Genomic DNA, 21,339 nt, shown 5'->3' on the forward strand with positions numbered 1-21,339 from the left:
AAAAGTGCTAAAATTAATTAAAGGAACTAAAGACATATCTAATCTATGACATGTTCAAGGAAAATAGATTAGGAAAGACTGCGTGAGCAATTCAGTTAAAAATCTTGACTACTTGGTCCTTCTTCATTAACTATTCTCATAACCAACTGCATCCCTGACAGATATTTAGGCACATGCTTCATCTTGAGCACTGATTTTCTGATTCAGGGACCAAGGATTTAAACCATAAAAGAGAAACTAAGTCATATTTGTTATTTAATTAGGACAGAAACATAACTGTAACTTTAATAAATGCTTGTGTACGAACATCAGTTTAGCCTTTACTGACTTTTTATAAAATAAGTTTTATGAAATACCCTGTAACATAAATTTTGCCCCTTGTATCTTCAGCAATGTCCTTGCCATTCAACATTCTTGTTAGAATCGAACACTTTTTACCTGTAGTATTTCAGTTCTGTTTATTATGATGATAAATATGAATTTTGCAACAGCTTACAACTTTCCTACAGTGGGCAGATTTGTGGGCTGAGAAAATCTTTGTTAACTGTTTTTAACAAATGTATATATTAGAACACTTTACATTACTTTCTGCCATGTTTTGATCAATAGAGAAAATAAAGCTTTTATTGTAGTTATATTCTAAAACATGAGAATAAGTTTTACAAACAATCAGAACTTTAAGAATTGGTAATATCTTCTGAACCCATATGTTTTAAGGTTGAGTTAACATTTGCAAAATTCCAATTGGAGTAGTTTGTTAAACACAGCATAGTCAGCATCTTGTAGCAGTTATTTCTATGCATAACTGATAAATCTTCTTAAAATTATGTATATTATCAAATAAACCATCCTTTATTAAAGAAAAAGTATTGAAATTGTAAATATATCCTTAAATATGCATAACATGAGTGTTAAGTTTTTTATTAGGAAGTCACATATAGAAAAAAAGAGTATGTATAACACTGCGTGACTTCTGTTTTTTTGACTGAACTTCATACTCTTACTGTTTGGAGTTCCCTATTTTCTCAGAACAAAATGAAAACCACAGTGAACACCTTTTTTGGAAAACATTTTTAATTATAAAATGTACAGTATATTGACCTTAATATTATAAAACACTGTAATGCATCAGAGTCTTGTAAAGACCAATAATTTATAAAATGAGACCAAGTTCATTGTTACTCTTTCTAGTCTCATAGTCTGATTTAAAAATATATATATAAAATATATAATGAATGATTTGATTGTAGCATCCTTAGTAGCTGGACAAGGTTTGTTCATATGTAACTAACGTCTGCATTTATTAAAGTAGATCACTCTTATTTGCTTAATCTTTGATTTTGAAGAGCTGATAGAAGAATGAACAGAAAGGTTAGTAATCATATTCTATAAGGCTAGATTATATAAAAGCACTGCAGAGTATAAAGAAAATTATGTTTTACTAAAGCACTGCTATCACTGCAGCTCATTTATTAACAGTTAATACTTCTTTGGTACTTTTAAGGTGCTTGTTAGAAAAAGAAATAGCATTGGACTACTGACAAGAATAGAGTAGGTCTCAGATCCTATCGGATAACATGAAAAAAACCACACTTCTCTGTCTTAACAATTTAAAGACCTTTTCTGATGTATTAGTCACCTCAGTTTCAGTATGTCTACTGCCTCCTTTTATTGCAGGGACTTACTACCACATTGAGTACAAAAGCAATGCACTTTCCACGAAAATTTCTGGTTTTCCTGCCCTCAGCCTTCCTGGCTTTGTTGCAAGCAGTACTTTCCTTGTTGCACTTGCTTGGCAGTGACTTGAACACTAGTATCCAGCCAGAGGAATTTGTTTTACTGTTAGAATATGTGTATGTAGGTTGTTTTCGAATCACTGCCTAATATATTTTTAGCAGTGCATTTATAGAAGCCGGCATCCCTTTGAGTAGACTGCTGGATGACTAATGACCCCTGAGGGTGGAGGAATTTGTTTCCATACAGACGGGATTGAGCTCCTGTAGTCAGATGTGATTTGTCTGGAAGCTCCCATGTTATTTCTGCTTTAGGAATCCCAATGGCCATGCAATTCAGTTTTACTGAATTTCCAGGCCTGGCATAAATGACAGGTGCTGGCTCACTGGTGATCCGGGGAGGATAGGCTATCACAATGACAGGCACATTCATAACAGAAGTGCCATACTCTGTGGACACCTTGCACAGGTAAGTGCCCCTGTCAAATACAGAAGCCTCTCGCACTGTCAGTGAGCCATTCTCAAGCAGGGAAAAGCGACCCACAGCTTGGGGGGCATCCAGAACCATCCCATTAGGCAGAGTCCAGGAGATCTGTGCCCGCTGATTTGGCTGGGTGACACAATGGAGCTGCAGGGTTTCTCCATTGATGATGCTCACGAGGTTGTTGTACTGATTGATGATTTCTGGCCTGAGTCCCACCTTCAGGAAGACTACTCGTTCCACATAACCCCCTGGGTTTCTGGCTGTACAGCGGTAAGTTCCAGCATCCCCAGAGGAGAGGCTGCTGATGTGTAAGATCCCATCCCTCTTATGGTAAAATCTGTGCAGACGGCTGGCACTCAGCACTTCCGTGCCATTGGGAAGGATCCAGCTTGTGCTGGGCTTGGGGTTCCCCTGAACTGAACAGTTCAGATTGATGCTGTGTCCAGCAATTGCAGTGATCCTTTCATTCACAGGGTCTCTGAAGGAGGGTTTCTCCAAATGGTCAGTGATGAGGAGCTGCACAATCAGTCTTGCTTCCCCTCCTTCATTCCTTCCAATGCATATGAGCTGCACTGCATCTGTCTGCCTCACCCCTCTGATGTCCAGTGTACCATTGCGATGCACAGTGATCCTGTTCCCGTAGTAGGGAGCTGGCAGGATTACTCCTTCTGGAAAAGCCCATAAGACCCGTGGAGCAGGTACACCTTCAGCTTTGCAGTCAATAAGTTTCCGGCTGTCCCTGATGGCTGTCTCCCTCACAGATGTTATTGCACTGACATGACCATTGATTCTGGGAGGCTGAACATTAACCTGGATCCAGATGATTTTCCGATCTTCTCCAGCGTTGTTCCGCACCACGCAAGTATAGTTACCACTGTCAGATCTTTGAGCTTTTTGGATGAGGAGGGTGCCATCCCTATATATCTGGTATTTTTCAGATAAGGCAGGAATGGGGCGGTTGGTTGGGGAGAGCCAGGTCACTTTGGGAGTGGGCTCTCCTTTGGCTTCACATGCTACTGTGACAACATCACCATAGGGTACATTAATAACAACATATGTTTTGTTCCTGATGGTTGCAGGCTCAGCCACTACCTTGACTCGCACTTTCATCTCATCCTTCCCAATCTGGTTCTCAGCATAGCAGGTGTAGTCACCTTCCTCTCTCAGTCCAACGTCATTGAAATACAGGGTTCCATTATTGAACACCACATATCGCTTTGTCCGGCTGCCACTGTCATCTGACTGCATGAAGGTATTGATCATGCTGCCATCTGGGAGACCCCAGGAGATCTCTGGATTTGGCAGACCTGTGGCTACACAGTCAACTTTCAGGTCACCTCCGTACTTGACCTTGTGGTTATTCTCATTCTTGTGTTCTATTTTTGCTGGTTTCATCATCACGTTCACTTTGAGGACCACATAGTCATCTCCTATTTTATTGCGGGCCACACACAAATAGTCTCCCGCATCTTTATCTGTAACTGAATGGACAACCAAAGTCCCATTGCTGAATACTTTGATTCTAGTCTCCAAGGTACTGTAAGGAAACAAAAAAGCAGAACATGAGCTGCAAAATCACATTTTAGGCATTAATTATTGAACAAAATCTGGGGAAAAAAAATGCAACAATTCAACAATACTGAAAAAAGGAGAAGGGCATTGCTATTATTAGATAATTAGATGATCTGAAATATCCAAGATATTCCACCACCAAAAAGCAAATGGAAAATAAAAATAATACTACTCACTTGTAACCAAGCAATTTGCTTCGATGTAATGGCCTTAACAGTGTTTTTGATCATTAAACAACCATGAAATACCAAATGCTGGTATTTTTAATTATTCTGACTGCATGTACAGTGCTCTGTAACATTCAAATTTGAAAAACTGCCCAAATAAAGATCATGAGGGGAAAAAAAACAACAAAACAAACACCACCCCCCCCACCCCCCCCCCCCCCCCCCCCCCCAGTATTTTCCTGCTATCACTATGAGGCATAAAATAAATTCTGGATTTGGTGCTATCTACAGGCTACCTAAATAATTTTTTTGTCAATATGAAAGAAATTATGATTACATTCAGCAATTAAGTTGTTGCCAATTATGCATTTTAATTTCAGTACATTTCTCATCTGTATATAGTGCTCAAAGAGTGAGCAATGAGTAATTTGTAGAGCAGAAATTGTGTTTTCAGCAAAGTCTTAGGAGAGTTACTGTAGGTTTGGAGAAGTGATATTTTAGTTGACATTACAGACATTGGAGAAGATACCGTTTTAGGCATTTATATGCAGCTGGGTTTGCACAGACCTTACTGCAAGGAAATGTTTGTTTATAAAACAATGTTAAAATGATCATGCTTACTTAAATAAATATAATATGATTTCCTTCTCCTATGTGTACTGTGTATAATGATTTGTACAATAGATAAATAAAAATCAGTGATCGCATTTCTCCTTGAGAAAAGCAGACACCTATGCAACTCTATGAAGTCTAAGCACATGGGAACAAGCAGTACACAAGCTATGCATCTTAACTTTTGCCACTGGATTTTTTGCTACATTTACAAGTGGCTGTAAAAGACAAATAGTGGCAGCTATATTTAACATCTGAAGCTGACTTTTCAAGACTACTATTATTTTCAACAAAATTATGCTAAGTTATGACTTAGCTATCTTTTGATGTAATTTCAAATTCTTCCTTAAGGATGGGAGGCCTCATTCAAAAGTCACAAATGAAACTTGTACAGATATGAATGGTCTTTTCTCTAAGTTAAACTAAAATGTAATTTAGCTGCAACACCTCAAATAGTAATTTACCTGTGTAGGGAATCAATCATCCTTTTGGAAGGCAACCTCCATAATATCCGAGGCCAGGGGTCACCAGAAGCACTACAGTCCAAACGCAGGATGCTGCCATAGGTTACATCTGTTCTCTGAGGAGAGGTCCCAGTGATCTTAGCGTTAGATGCATGCTTCTTCACATGGAGTTGTATTATTCTCCTGGCAGCTCCCACCATGTTAGCAGCAATGCACTCGTAGGTCCCACTGTCCTTGGGGGAGACATTACGAATATAAAGAGTTCCATTGGGAAAAACAAATAAATTCCCATTGACAAACTGAGAAGGTCGGATCTGTGTGCCATCAAAGACCACCCAGCGAATGCTGGGAGAAGGTGCTGCTTTGGCAGTGCAATGGATGTTAATACTGCTACCAAGAGGCAAGGAAATGTTCTCTTGCTTATCCTGCTGGATGATGGGGGGTAAAGCTGCAATGTGTAGCCTCACTGCAATGCTGTCAGCTCCTGCAGCATTGCTTGCTATGCATTTGTAAACTCCTCGGTCTGAAAAAGTTGCTTGCTTGATAGACAAAGTTCGATTTTCATGAAGCATTATCCTGCTTTCTGTTGTGGCGACTGTCTGCAAAATCTTCCTATCTGGGAAAATCCACGAAATATGTGGGCTTGGAGTCCCACTAGCCTGACATTCCATTGCTATGGTCTCTCCAAAATAGACCGTGACATCTCGATAGCGGGAAAGTAAAATTTTGGGTTGGTGAGCTACAACTGTGAGCACAATGATCATTTTATCTATGCCATGCAGGTTCTGAGCTGTGCACAAATACTGTCCATGATCCTGAAGCTGAACATTTCGGATAAGAAGGGTACCATTTTTCCAGACTTCAAACCTTTGTAACCTGGTGTTGGTTGTCATTAGAGCTCCTAGGAAGGTGAGAGGAAAGAAAGAAATGGAAAGTCAATGGTTTTAAGACAGACATTGTTGCATTGAAAAAGTCTTATATTTTAGATTTGCTTAACACCAATTACAACTCCAGTTGGATCACATGGCATATTCTGTCACACTCCATAGCTCAAATTAGTCTTTGTTTCCATTGCAGAACCATACTAGCTTCCAAGCATGCACAGTGTGGGACTTTTTAAGGGCTTTATGCTTTAGGATTCCTCTTAAATGTTTACATAATTTATGTTTTCCTTTTGCTTATGGAGATGACACACACATCAATATCTAAGGCAGTAATGTTAACAAGCTCACACTCACTAGTGTCATCATAAATTCTAACTATGAACAGAGCTGGCTGATATCCCCTCTTCAAAAAATAAGCTTATAAAATGCTAGAGGTTTTCTTTAACTACAAGAAATACTGCAAGGTTATTTTTAGCTGTAATGATTACTTGCAAATTTTTATCTATAATGATTAAAAGACAGAAATTATTCTTCAGTGTTTTGGACTATTCCTGCAGTCATGCCGCATGTCTATGCAACAAGCCAAGTACTTGTACCTTTTAAAAAACGTGGAAGAACACAATCTTCTCTGTCTTACCTGTAGAGACTTTTGTCCAAGTAATAAAAGGCTTGGGTTCCCCTAGTGCATCACAAGGGATAAAAACATCTGTTTCAGCAAGGATGGATATGCTCTGAGACCCTTTTGTGCTAATCTTAGGTCTTTCTCCGTGTATCCTGAAGTTAGTGGAAGACTGAATTCCAGATGAATTGTGAGGCATTATGCCTCCCACATAAGGCATAGATGGAACTTTTTGATGACGATGGACATTTTTAAAAGGATGAACTGTTGTATATGTCTGTGGTTTTGTGTGCTGAGAAAGATAGCCTGGAGGTGTAATCTTCAAAATCGCTGGTGGCGGTGATGTAGTGGTTGTGGCATGCAGCACTGGAGGCAGTGGAAGAGCTGCAGATTTCTGCGCTGTAATCCTAGTAGGCGAGACCTGGGCAACCTTATCATTTGTGTCTTTTGGAACTAGTTGACTAGGGACTACTGGTTTAGGATGCATACTTAAGTGAGGGAATATGATTGTTCTGTTGGAAAGGAGTGGCATTCTGGAACTGGGATAATAAGGGATCCCTTGACTTGGTAGTTTCCCTGCTGTGCCTCTGTTATCCGGAACATAGTTACTCCCAAAAAATTTTGAATTAATAATGTATCTGTTCTGACCTGGATTACCAAACTTGCTTGCTGTGAATGGATTTGTTTTGTGAAATGGAGAGGCTTCTGTTGGGGTAGTTGTTTCCCTCTGAGAGGCCAAAGATTTTTTATCCTGGATGGTATGTGCTGCATATGCCGTTATCTCTGGTTTATTTGTGTAGTGAAGAGGCTGATGCGTTATAAAATAGCGAAATGAACCTTGTGTTACAACATATGGAGGTTTCACTGTACCTCTTATTGGAACATGCTTTGGAGGCACAACAGGCAGTCTTTGATTTAGGCTTGGTATCATTCCAGCAGGTGGATGGGGAAGGTCTGGATTTAGCAGTAAGCTGTTGTTTGACTTGCTACTATACAACTCTTTGAATTGCTCCTCTTTTAACTGTACGCTAATCCTGTTTTGGCTAGAGGAAGGAGTAGGGTGTACATTCCATCCTGAGCTCACCACCATTTTATCACTATCTGCTTCAACTTGTTTTGCTTCTTGATTGAAGTTATTACTTTCCTCAGTTGTGGAATGAAGAGAATGTCTTGAAGTGCTTGAAATGGAAGAGGGAATAATGGTAAGTTTTATAAATGGAATAAAGGCAGTGGATGTAGTCTGAGGCTTTTCAGTTGTCTGCAAAATGGGATCATGATGAAATAAATGTGACATAACTTCCTTTTTATCCAAAGAAAATGGCTTTGTCCCAGTCCGGGAAGCATCAGATTTCTTTGTTTCTTTAAGTGGAAAAGTCTGAGTTTCTGTCATGCTGAAGGAGGAGGGCAAAGTAATAACCTCTAGTTGCTGAGGTGACTCAGTTATTGCTGGTGATTCTAAAGATACTGTGGGCTTCCATGGCTCCTTTGAAACTGAGAGGTCCTGAAAAACTTCATCTGTGCCAAAAGGAATACTTAAGTCAGTCATAGTGGGGTATATCAGCTGGAATGTTCCTGAGGTTGTTTCATTAACTGCAACTTTTGAGTCTAATAGGATTTCTTGAGATGCTTGTTTTGTAGATAGTATCAAGCTGTTCATATCCTTAGGAAAAGTTGTTGTGCTTGGCTGTTCTGAATTTCTATCCATAGTTTTAGAATCTGCTTTAATGCCCTTCTCCTCTGATATATTGTCTAATGAGTGGTATGTTGGCACTTCACTTTGTTCTGGTTTCAGAGGTGCACTTGACTCTCTCGTAGGAACTGTGTCATGTACAACATATGATGATAAAATCGTGACAGGTGCAGTCACTGGAAGTGCCAAGGTTTCAGGAACAGAAGAGAGTGTCACACGTTTTTCTTCAGATGGAGAAGCAGTAGGCCTGAAGAAGGAAGTTGTGACCACCTCTCTGATTCTGGTGATTTTCTCTAAGACAACTGGATCAGTAACTAATGAAGGAATGAATTCCATATGCTCCTTTTCCTTAGTGTGTATTTTGATATTGTTTTTAAGATCACTACTTTCAAGATTTGCAGAAGTTCTGGTCACAGTTTCAACTTCAGGTGTCCTTGGAACAACGGGCATTGCCTCTGTGGTTAAAACAACATGGGGGAAAGGCTTTGGTCTTTGCCGGATTCTGTTCAGCCTCAGCCTCTTTCTCCCATAAGTCCTTTTTCTAGCATGCTGAGTAATAACTGAAGGCATAGTCCTTCTATAGGGAGTTGTTGTTGTGGCCACAGTGGTCAATTCACTGGTAAAAGAAGTAGGTTTTATCTCCTCTGCTGTTTTATGAGAAGCATCAGTACTATGCAAAATTAATGTGGGATCTAGTTTTGGAGTTGCCAGGTTTGTGTGTTCACCTCCCTGAAAATTCTCTCTGTAACTGCTGGACATGCTTTTTTGAGTCACTGTATTCCTGCTGGTCTCAGGTTCTTCTTTGCTCTGAACCTTGATGGGTGTGAAAGCTGGAAAACTTGTATTTAAGTCTGCCATTTTTGTCTGATCTGCGGATACTTGTTTGTGCTGGTGTATCAAGTCATTGCTCTTTGCTGTAAATGGAGAAATGGATGAAGAAATGGTAGTAGCAGTGCCTACAGAATCTGTTGGGATGACCTCATCCAGCTGAGGTGTTAAAATTACGGTGTCAACATGCATTGGCTCCGCTTCATTTAACTTCATGCTTGTGTCCAAGACACTGTGAAGATCCACAGTCTGAGATTCAGCTAGGACAGTAGCATCAAGCGGTAGCTCAGCAAAAGCAGAATTTTCCTCTGATGTAGAAGATATAGTTCTGTCTACATTTTCCTCAGTGAATGAACTGCTCTGAATATTGGGAATGTTTGCTTCAATTTGTCTGGTTGGAGGTTCTTCAGTGAGAGCATAGATATTTTCTTTGACTACCAGCGAATCATCAGCCCTAAAGTTAAGACGCTGCTGGCCTTGGGGTTGCACAGCTGCAGAGACAGGAGTCAAATGTGGATCTGATTCAGTGATTTCTACAGAATATATACTTGTAGGCGTTTGTAAAGCCCTGTGGTCAGAAAAGGGTTCAGTTTCTGAACTCATTAATATGGACTGGACTGGAAATGCCTCAGTGTTGTGGGAAATAGTGACTGAAGATGGTTCATCTTCACCCACAGGTGAGGCATCAGCAGAGGAATCCACCACATTAATTGCTGTCTCTGAAGATGGAGGACTGGCTACTGGATAAGGGACTACAGTAGTTTTCTGCATGACTGATGGCAGTGCAGTTGTTAAAGAAATGGTCACGGCTGTTGCTGTTCTAGGAATATTCTTTCCACGAACCTTTGCCAAAATGTCAGCCCAGTGCTCTGGATTAATCTGCTTGCTTGCCACATTAATTCTCCTTCGAGATTCAAATACTCTCCGGCCTTCTGCAACATTGCTGTCTTGGGTTCTATCAGGACTTTTCCAGATTTTCATTTTCCTTCTGCCTTTCTTCCCCTTTTTAATTTGAGTATCTGACACTTGGTCACTTTTCTGTTTGAATGGTATTTCCCAGTCTTTTAGGTGGTTCTTCTTGCGTGGGAACTCATCTACCCCTCCTGCCCCTGATCCTTCTCCATCACCTATGACTCGCCCTCTTGATTTTGACAAACTTTTTGAGCCTGGGCGCTTTTTTAGTTTTATCCTCTTAAACGACCTGTCAGACACCATTTTATTTATTGTGACCCTTACAACCAACTGATCTGACCCCTGCTGATTGACAGCCACACATCTGTAATAGCCACTATCACTGACATGGCTTTTTGGAATAAGCAAAGTACCATTGTTCAACATATATCCTTTTGAAGAGTTTGCTAAAACATTAAATACCTGGCTGTTTGGAAGAATCCAGCTTAACTGTGGCTCTGGGATAGCAACTGCATTGCATGGCAAAACTATAGGATCTCCTACATTTTTTTCAACTCTCACTACATCTGAATCAGCTACCTGAGTAGCTGGAGGCTGCACTACAAGTCTGTAAGTCATTATGTCCATATCATCTGTCACTTGGGCAATGCAGTGGTACAAACCATCATCAGTGTAACTCACTCCTTTGATTATTAGCTGGCCGCTACTGAGAATGGAAAACCTACTGTCTTTCTGATTAAATGGTGCCTGCAGCTTAGTCCCATCTGGAAAAAGCCATTGAATGGAGGGGCTCTCAGAGGCTTTCACACTGCAGCTCAGCTGACACTCTGACCCTTCCATCACACTCTGTGCTGTCCTTGTGCTCTGGTTTTGCTCTATCATTACCCATCTTCTTTGCTGCCTGGTATCTTTGGTATGAATTGTCTGAGAAAACACAGTAAAAAAAGATAGTACCACTTTCTTCCCTGTACTCTGTTGCCTGTTTAACTGGATATTTATAAGGGGTTGCATCACCCAGGAAGGCTTAGACAGTATTTGAGCTTTTACACCTGTGTAGTAAACAGCATCATAATCTGAGCCTTGCCTGTACTGGTAGATTATTTTGGGCTCTTTGCTGAGCATAAGTTCCCTCTCTAATTTGACAGGTACTTCACTGTAATAAGCTATAAGCTTCCACAGCTTTTCATAGTTTTCTCGATTCATTGGACATTCAAAATCCAGTGAAATTGTTGCATTTATATCAATCTCCTGAGTCTGGATTTGATTCCACTGAATTTTGGTAGAGCCTGTTGGCTTTTTGATTTCACAGTTCAGGTGGACTACATTGCCATGCTCATCAGTCATATTCAGAGTAATGTTCCATGGAGAGGACTGCAGCTCTTCCAGAGGGATTTCATAATTGTCACCATCTTCCTCACCCTGAGTGTTGCTCTTCTGCCTCAGTGAGGACTGAATGGTAGGTTTCTTACAGGAAATATCATTTAAGTTTTGAATATCTTCTTTCTGCAGCTGCTTTGGGCTGTTGCACTTAGGACAGAGCTGTCCGCCTTCATAGGCTTTGTCTTTTTTGCATTTCAAAACACCTGCAAGAAAAAAAAAAAGGAAAGAAAAAACAAAGGTGGGGTACAAAAGATAGGCAAGCTGAAGAACTCTGTCCTAGAGTTAGAGAGCTCCCAAAACTAAGAAACGGGCCTGCATGAGGAACACATTATGGCACATGAAACATAAGGCAAGGCTTTTAAAATGGTATCTCTTTGGTTTACAGTTGAATGGGTGCCTGATTCTCAAACTGACCACAGTTTCTTCTGAATTTAAAGAGAGGACTGAATACTCAGTCCTTCTGAAAACTAGATTCACTGCCTCTGAATAAATGCCTAGAAATTGAAGCATTCAGAGCAACATTTTAGAATTCAGTAAAAATCTACACTATGTCAAAAGGTCTGCATCTGTACAGGAACAGCCTACCCACCTAAATTCTGGATGTAAGGTGAAGAGGAGAGCTTTTAAAAATGCAACCTGAGAAATGCTGGACTTTCTCATTAAATAATACAGGAAGCTTTTTGTTTTTCTCTATTCATTAACAACATAACTGCCAATACACAAAACATTCTACTGTAGCTACCAGAATCTCCTGACTAGTTCCTGCACTTACAAGCTATACATCATAAGCAAAAAAAAAACATGAAAGTACCACTTCTTCGCTGACCTCTGAAATAACTGTAAACTCTGCAATGACAAAATAAATAATAAACCAGAGGAGGAATGCTAAACTTAGAAATTATAGCCTTGACTCCTCTCTTCTATCAATGCCAGAAAGACTCTTGTCTATGCCTTGTCAATCTGACAAATAGAGTTTCTTGAGAAGATCTTACAAATAGAATATTTAACTAAACCAGTCTATCACTTGATGATCCAAATATGATGTTTCAGAGATAAGGAAACATGATGGAAGTGGCCCACAATCAACTTGACAGTCAGTGGCCACACTGGTCTGAAGAACTTTAATAACTCTATCTGGAAAGAATTAGCACAGAAGTTAATGTTATGTAGATATAAAATCTGTCATGCATGAAAACTGCATGGATAAATTATTTTTCTTTCCAATTATTTCTGCTGTTGCAGTGTAAAGAGGGAATCTAATTGAATAAAAATGCTAACAAGCCAACACTGCACAAGGAAAGAAAGTTAATCTAATATTCCATTGTTATAATTTACAGTGCAACTTCAGTACACTTAATACAAATATTCATTTGAATCAAGAAGAGTATATAAGAACATTAAAATATATCAAAGTTAGATGCCTCAAGTATCGGCTCAGGCAGGAACACTTACATTACACATTCAAATACCACACATTCTTAAAAGAGTTGTCCTATGGCTAAGTGCAAAACTGTGGTGAATCACATATTATAAAATGACAAGACCCATCATTATCCACCATACATGCTCCAAATCATTATATAAGCTTTGTGACTCCAGTACTCATTTGAGCATCTTCAATTGCAACTAAATGACAGTACCCTCTAAATATTTTAGCGGCAGCCCTGGTGTAACACCAGTCTCTATGGCCTACTATGGTAAGCACTTAGCCACCCGAGATTCACACTGGTGAGCTGAGATGTCCAAAAAAAAACCTGACATTCAAAAAACTACTAATTTAGTGTATTCCTGACATAAAGGCATTATAAAAGTGCTCTGGTTTTGCAGTTTTGTTTTTGTTTTTGTGTTTGTTTTTCTTCTGCCCATGACCAGAAGTATTCCAGATTAAGCAGTGTGATACTTATCTCACATTTAAGCCTGAAAAAAGATAGACCAGTTATTCTAGGAAAATAATGCAGGATTATAGGTGTTCTCTGAAAATAGTTAAAAAATATTTGTTCCATCATAAAAGGACGTTGTGATCACAAAGGATGTGATCACACACATATAACAGCCTTAATACTAATAACACCAAAAGTTAAAGGGCTTATCCACTAATTTGGAAACCTTACTTCTATTCCTTCCTTAGCCAAACAAGTTCAAATTCAATGTTCCCACTTCCCATGACAGCACATATAGTTACTAGCTTTGTTCACTGAGGACAATTGCCAGCCCTTAGTCAAAGGTGTACTGCTGTGCAAAAGAACACACTAACAGGTTATAACCTAACTCCTCCTTTCAATTGTAAACTTCAATATCACTTTTTCCATTTGAATGTAATACCTAATAATTGTTGAATACAGATTTTTAGCTAGTGATACATAAGACTGCTTCTTCTTTGTACTTTTTTTAAATACATTCATTTATTGAATGGTAACAGAACATGATAGTGCACATAGGCATCACCTAAGTAACAAAACTCAGGAAATACCAAACTATCCACATGCAGAACAGGAGAAGAATATCTAGTATTATGAGCTGAAGAAGAGTTGGTATTTTTTTGTTCTTACCTCCAGAAACTTCATTCCATTCAAGAAGCCACTTTAAACTGCAGTCACAGGCCCATGGATTCCCATGAAGGTAAAGATTTTCCAGCAGTGTCATGCCTTGAAACATCCCTGCAGGCAAGGTCCTAAGACCATTTTCAGATAGGTAGAGATGTCTTACTGTTGACAGTTTGAAATAATCAAGGACCATAAATGTTGAAAACGTGTCAGGGTGAAGCTGCTGAAGCGAATTTCCTTCTAAGTGGACCAGTCTCAGAGAAGTTAATCCATTAAAAGCGTTTGGATGAATAAACTCAATTCTGTTGTGGTCCATGTGCAGTCTCATTAAGCTTGAAAGTCCTTGGAGAGTTTGATCAGTTATGACTTGCAATTTATTGTAACTAATTTTGAAAACCTAAAAATTAATTATCATAAAAAAAGAATAAAAGAGATTAATTTTTGATTTTGATCTAAATCCAAACAGAATAGTAAGCAAGCAAAAGCTTTCCTCCTACATTCAAATATACTTTGCACCACTAAAAAATGACATGCTGGTCAAGGGAGAATACAACTGAGTATTAGTTGGCATTAGCAAGTATGACACAGGCATAGTTAAGAGATCTCAAATGTATTTGAGGGGGAAACGGTATCTTAATCCTAAGAAATGCATGACAAAAAAATGCTTATTTTTGTCTTCTATTATTCATGTAAGTTAGAATTAATGAAATTCAGAAAGATCCTAGCATTACCTGTAGAGACACGAGATCTTTCAAAGCACCATTAGGTATATCCTGAATGTCATTTCCATGTATCATGAGCAATTCCAGCTTTGCAAGTCCAGTAAAGGAGTTTTCATATATAGATTGTATACTGTTAAACCTGGAAAAAAAATCACATGTGCAGTTATATTTTATGCACTGGCTGCCACAGACTGCAAATGTAAAATTAGTATAACCTAACTTTCATGAAAAATTGGAGGGATCTCAGTGCACTGTCAAAGGGCCAGAAATTATTGAAACATTTTTACAAGGCCAAGTATACTTAGTTCATGTTTACATTAAGATTCCTTTTAACTAAATTTGTGGCGCTTTAGCTGTAATTTATGAGTAAAAGTAATAAATAGGCATTTAAGTTCTAATAGTTGTCAGTATGTTTTTCCATGCAAGTCAGTTTATGGAATGGTAATAAAACAGTGGCATGTAGCCAACCAATGATGCTATGGAGCCTGGCAAACTTGACAGGCTGCAGGGTTGCCAAAATAGCATCTAACAATAAATGAAGAAAGATTTGGAGAAAGGACATTAAAAATGGATATCTTCCAAACAGCACAAGAAGCAGGAACTCACATCCTGCTTCACTTACTGTTACAACATGTAACTGGCTACATGAACTAATTACATAAGATCTAACAATTGACCTTCCAATTATACAATGCAAGCCTAGAAACTCCTTTTGGAGAAGGAATACAGAAAATCTACTTTTTGAAAATAATTCAACTTTACTTTGGACAAATAAATCAGGTTTTATTGGACAATATGGAAGCCTGAAGTTTGATGATATAGCTCTGCATTTGGGTTTTCTGTATGTACACATAACCTTAAAAGTATGAGCTAATCTTGGCACAAAATCACTAAACGAAGCATAGAATTTTAAGTATTTTTCCTACTTTTAACACTTTCAAAAAAGGAAGGGAAAAGAGAGCAAGAAAATAAAATAGTTTGGATATGAAGGAAATACTTTCAGATCCTCACTTTGTTATCTATATGAAGATTCTGGATTTGTTTTGATATTTTTACTTCACCACCTGCTGACCGATACCTCCTATAGATCTATTAAGCTTAGAGCAGTCACCCTATTAAAATTCCTTATTTCAACATGAACTTCTAAAAAATATGATCTAAAGAAAAAAATAACCCTAAATTATTTCTAGTAAGGAAAATAATCTTTACATCCAAAATATATAGCACCTTAAAACAGAGCTATGGTGAAAGCTCTTTTCCAAAATAAAAGAAATGCAACAACAGACAGTTAAGACTGTTTCCATTCCTGGGAAAGGACACAGCTTAGAAAATGCCATTTGTAGTGATGAAATGCAAAGGTAGGAAAAGGCTTTTACACTAGCAGTATCAAATACTGTACTTCTATGAAAAACCAGCAAAAACACCTAAATAACTTGGAAGCCTACATCCCATTTTCAAAAGCAATTTAGGGATAGAATTTGCCATAGAATTTTTATGTACAGGGTGGAGTAGGCTGTGAATATGTGTAGTTTTGAATGTCAATGAAGAGGGCGACATTTCTGACCCAAAATTGGCATGAAAGTACAGACTGCTGTAATATACAGTTATGGAGTACAAGGGCATTTTGAGAGTAAAATTAGCCTTTAGGTGGATAAAGTGCTGGTGGGCAGAGATTTTCACTACAGAGAAGCAAATAAAAAAATCAAGGTCCCTACTGTCAGTCATTGCATGATCAGTTGCAGCTTACAAGCCTTGAGGTGGTCGGGGTGAGTTTATACCAGGCAGTGAGACAGCTCTGATATCAAGCATAAGAGGACTGTGATTCTTGCATCATGTCATGTCACATAATGACCCTACGCAGCACTTTTGTGATAGGCAGCCTACCAACTGTCCCTGCCTCTTTGTCTCACAATCTGACAGAGAGATATGAGTTGGCAACACCCTGGCAGAGGAAAAAGAGTTGGAGCCTGAGCAATCTCTTTCCAAAACATTGATGTCTTCTTACACTGTGCTCAAATTCCTTGGGGGGGAAAAGAACCCAACAAAACAAAACCAAAACCATCCCAAACAAACAAACAACAAAAAATCTAAACAAACAAAATCAACTGCAAAACCAAATAAACCAATCAAACAGACCCCAAAACACACAACTCCAAAGACAATGGAGTTATTTTGTTTCTGCTGTATTGCTTTTTTAAGATACGCTATATCTCATTGTACTCCAAAATGATACCTGGCTATGTTACAGAATTTTACTCCTAATATATATATATTCTTTTTATATCAGGTATAAAATTCAACATTTAGTAGAAATCCCATAGCGGGTTTAATTCACCACATTTTTTTATACACTATAAAAGACGACATATCCTATTTGCCAAGAAGGACTGACACCATGATATAAATACTTATTTAAAAATAATACTAACTTTTCTTGGAAAGATAAGGGCTACACTAAAACTTTCTCCACCCCAGTAATTGTAGCGTTTGAAACAGAGTGCCTGCAAGTAACCTCTCATCTCTGCAGTTCTACTCAGAAAGTACACACAGAGATCCCAATCCACAGCATGTATGTGAAGCGTTCCAGGATTCTGCAGCAGGAATGTTGAAACTGTTTGCTACAAACTGCCATACAAACCCAAAATTGATTCTTTCCACGTGTCTGGAGATCCTCGCCGGCACGGCGGCCAAGGAGCGGAAGGTGCAATGGACCTCAGTGGGAACGTAGCAGGCGCAGGGCTGGGGGCAGGTGTGGACGCCCGGCGGCAGCCCCAGCCCCAGCATCAGCACCAGGGACAGCGCCTTCGCCGCTGCCGCCCGCTCCCGCATCGTGTCGCCTCCCCTCGCCGGGCTCCTCCTGGGTCGTCCAGGGTGAACGGGAGGGAAAAAACAACAGACAGACAAAACAATGAGGTTTTCAATACGCTATTTCAATACTCTGATTAGCTGTGTCCCAGAAGGTCTGTAGGCAAGGCAAAGTTCATCTGGAAAAAGGTTTTCTGCCATCCGCATCATTTGCTACATCAAAGTTAACATTTCCCCCATCCTTCACTCCTACTGTTCTACTAAATACCCATTCCACTACAGTTATGCTGTCTCCCTATGGTAACAAATTCTGTCGGCTTGCTCTATATGCCAAGGGTAGTACTCATCTCATCTTATCTAAAAATTTGAAAACTTCAAGGTAAGCATCAGGAAAATCACCACGGCTCCCTCTACAGTCAACAAAAAGAAAAATGGCTACCTATATTCTCTTGAAGATGGATTATCAGGTACCTACCTGATTGGATACCTAGAAATAGCAAAATTGAGCTCTAATACAAGCGATCCGACAAGAGAAAATGTCTTTAAACTGAAAGAGGATAGATTTAGGCTAGATATTAGAAGAAGCTCCTTACTGTGAGAGCAGTGAGGCATTGACACAGGTTGCCCAGAGAAGTTGTGGCTGCCCCACCCCTGGAAGCGTTTGAGGCCAGGCTGGATTAGGTTTTGAGCAACCTGGTCTAGTGGAAAATGTCTCTGCCTGTGATCTTTCAGTCCCTCCCAACCCAAACCAGTCTGTGATTCTATACGATTCTATGTAGTACAATAGTACAATTAGCTGCATAATTTTTAGACAGCCTATTGCAGTTACTGAAGGAGGGTAAAATGTGGCTGAATGAATCCCATGCATAACACCTATGGGAAACAGTATGACTGAGAGAGATTGTGAAAGAAAGGATTGGCTGGCCATAGATCTAGACTCTGACATCCTTTCCCCTGCATTACTGTGTGATGTTAGATGTTCTCTTACACTACAGTCTGAAACAAAAAGGAGCTAGGAATGATCAGTTGATTAAACTTGACAAATTATTTAGAAAACTAAGCACAGACCTCAAAGGAAACCTAAGCAGGAAAGTTTATATTTATAATTTTGTCTTGTCTATCAACACTCAAATTCAGATTGTCAGAACTGTGTCCCTAAATCTGGATAGCTGGACCCATGGAGAGTCATTTACAGACACACACTGTGCTAGACAAGTGTGTGTCTGTATGTGGGTCTGTTTTGTGACAAGAAAACACATCTGTTACTGACCTTATACACTAATCATTTCTGAAAATACAATAATTTACATAGATGTCTAATTACAGAATAAGCAGCCTAACAAACAAGTTTGAAGCATCTCAGTTTGAAGTTTCTCACCCCTACCACCAAAAGAATTTGAAAGGTCTTCAGGTTACAGCCACACAAGAGTGAAGGCTCTTGAATTAGTAACAGAAATTTTATATTCCTGCTCTTGTACAACAATGTAACAATGATGGAAAGGCATTCAGATCTATTAGCTCTATTACTAGTTCCATTAGTTATTGCTTTTAGTACAAAAGTCAGATTTTCTCAGCTCTGATAGCAGCAAGACAGATTTTTTTTTTCCATAAGACCATCGCGTGCAAACCATTACATTTCAAAAGAGAGGCTCATGGGGATGAAGAGGGTGCTTACATAGCTGTGGTTGAGTTAATGAGACGTTTAGCATTCCTCACAAGACAAATAGCTTTTAATTTGGGTGAGAATACTGAGGTGCTGATTTCCCTAATGTTCTCTTTAATGAAAACTCCCTTTAAAAACCATCCTGCCAATCTCACCTCCTTTCGGGAGGAGGCACCGCACTTCCTCATGGGAGGCACTCGCGGAGGTCAGGACGGATTGTAGAGGGGGAGTTGAAGAACAGAGGGACAAACGCGCTTCCCATTACTTCGCCCAGCTGGAAAGCGACAGGGGCATCCAGCACCTACCCACAGCCGGTCTTGTACCCCGCCGCCAGAGGGGCGCCCAAGAGCACCCTGCCTGCCATTGGCAGCCGCACCTCCGCCGGCATCCCAGCAGCTAATGGGCTGCTACTCCCCCTCAGCCGTTGGTAAGCGGCGGCGTAGGGGCGGTGTAGGAGCGCGGGGACGGGGGGCGGGGCTTGGGGGCTCGGTACGCGGTGATTCCCGCTCGGCTCCAACGGGGATCGTGCCCGCCCCGCGGGGAGGTTTTGGGGGGCGGTGGGTATCGGGGGTGGTTCGCGGCTTTGCCTCTTCCTCCGGGCCGTGACGTGCCCCGGCCGCGGCAATGCTGGAGGGGGCTGGCGGCGAGGCGCGGTTTCTCCCGACCCGTGTTTCTCTTTACCGTACCGGGGGAGCAGATGCTTCCCATTAGAGAAGAATGTCCCCGCCGGGCTGAGCAACGGGAACAGATGGGCTGAGGCCGGGCGGCGACACTCGGCGGCACAGTCTGTACGGTCCCTCCGGGGAGACCCCCCTTCCCAGCCACTCCCCTCCAAACGGGCACCGGCAGCCACGACTGGCCGTGAGCTAGCCCCTTACCTGCATCCGGGCGCGGCAGTCTCAGCAGTCGCTGCCCGCCGCTCCCATGCCCCCGGAGGGCTGCGGGCGGCGGCTACCTGGCTCATGGCCTCCCCTCCGGCACCGGCCCGCCGAGGCCCATTGCAGCTCGCGGAGGCTCGCCTCGACGCTGTTTTAGGACTCCTCATCGCCTGTCATCCTGCGGGATCCACCGCACTGCCTGGGTCTCCCCGAATGATCATAAGCGGTGCGCGGCAGCTGAGCAGGATACCGTAGGGGGAGACGGTGTTTTAAGTACTGTTGTTCTCCCCGGGTACTCTCCTCTCCCGGTGCCCCGCGGTTAGTCGGGACGCCGCAATCCGTCAGCCCCGCCGGGAGCCGAGAGCGTCGCTCCGGGAACTGCGGGATCTCCGACGGCGAGCGGGCGGGCGGGCGATGCCCGCGGCTCCGTGCCGCTTGACGGGCTGCCTGGGGGTGCAGCTCCGGCGGCGGCTGCAGCGTCCCGCCGCCCCCCGCGGCATGGGGACTGGAGACGGGGTGCGGGGTACCGGGACGCCGCGCTCCGCCGCTCCACCCGCCGCCGGGCTCTGTGCAGGGGGAGGGCGCGGCGGAGCGGCTCCTCTTGCCGGGTGGGCGGCCCCTCCGCGAGGGGGTAGCTGCGGGCGGGACCGCGGCTGGAAGATTGCAACGGGAGGAGGCTGGGGGCGACAGATCCGTTGAGGAGGCCGCCGTAGCAGCGGCTGCAGCGGGAAAGGCGAGCCTCAGTCTGGGCCACGGAAAGTTTGTTTGTGTGTGGGACCTGGGCGGATCGAGCGTTTTTGAAACGCTCAGATGTGCAGCTGCTTGCATGGTCTACGTGTACACGTACAGTCCAGAATATAACCCCAAAACTAGACCAGTCAGTCTGGATTTCCTTCTCATAGTGCTGTAGCTGTCCCACAACAACGAAAAGAGCCAGCTTCAACAGGATCCTGTAGCAAATACCGGTATGATATGGCTGCAGAGGTCTGTATCCAGTCCGTGTGAGGAAGTTTGATCTCCTCCATCATACTTGAGGAGAGCCACCAAAATAAATGCATGTGAACAGAAAAATGTCAAAATTGGACTGGAGAGCCAAAGACAACAGTACAGGAAAAGGCAGCAACAAGTAACAAAATGAACCAGACTGAATGTAGACTCAGTCATAAATTACTTTGAACCTTTTAAATCCACCAGAGAAACAAACTTCAGTTAAGAATTATTAAAACATTAACATCCCTCTCCTCAATTTCCCTCCTGTATTAGCGCTTTTTTTTTTCAGTATACAAAAGCAAACCTACTTCTGGCCCAGTGAAAAATGCATCAGATGTACCACAGAAAACCATGCACTATCACCTACTTAATTCCACTGTGTGGTTTTAGATA

General features: G+C 41.4%; 1 protein-coding gene across 1 annotated transcript; it reads right to left on the minus strand.

The window, feature by feature from the left end:
* Positions 1-1,053: 1,053 nt before the first annotated feature.
* Positions 1,054-17,467, minus strand: MXRA5 (matrix remodeling associated 5). The gene is made up of 6 exons (XM_057411942.1): positions 17,249-17,467; positions 14,620-14,749; positions 13,895-14,285; positions 6,554-11,548; positions 5,033-5,933; positions 1,054-3,754 (listed from the first exon to the last, which is right to left on the minus strand). Exons 1-6 carry the CDS (start codon positions 17,437-17,439, stop codon positions 1,843-1,845), a joined length of 8,520 nt encoding a protein of 2,839 aa, XP_057267925.1. The 5' UTR covers positions 17,440-17,467; the 3' UTR covers positions 1,054-1,842.
* Positions 17,468-21,339: the final 3,872 nt, after the last annotated feature.

This window comes from Pezoporus wallicus, unplaced genomic scaffold (genome assembly GCF_028554395.1).
Source record: "Pezoporus wallicus isolate ANWC-B61680 ecotype Strahan unplaced genomic scaffold, APGP_CSIRO_Pwel_v1 contig_2372, whole genome shotgun sequence".
NCBI classification, from domain to species: domain Eukaryota; kingdom Metazoa; phylum Chordata; class Aves; order Psittaciformes; family Psittacidae; genus Pezoporus; species Pezoporus wallicus.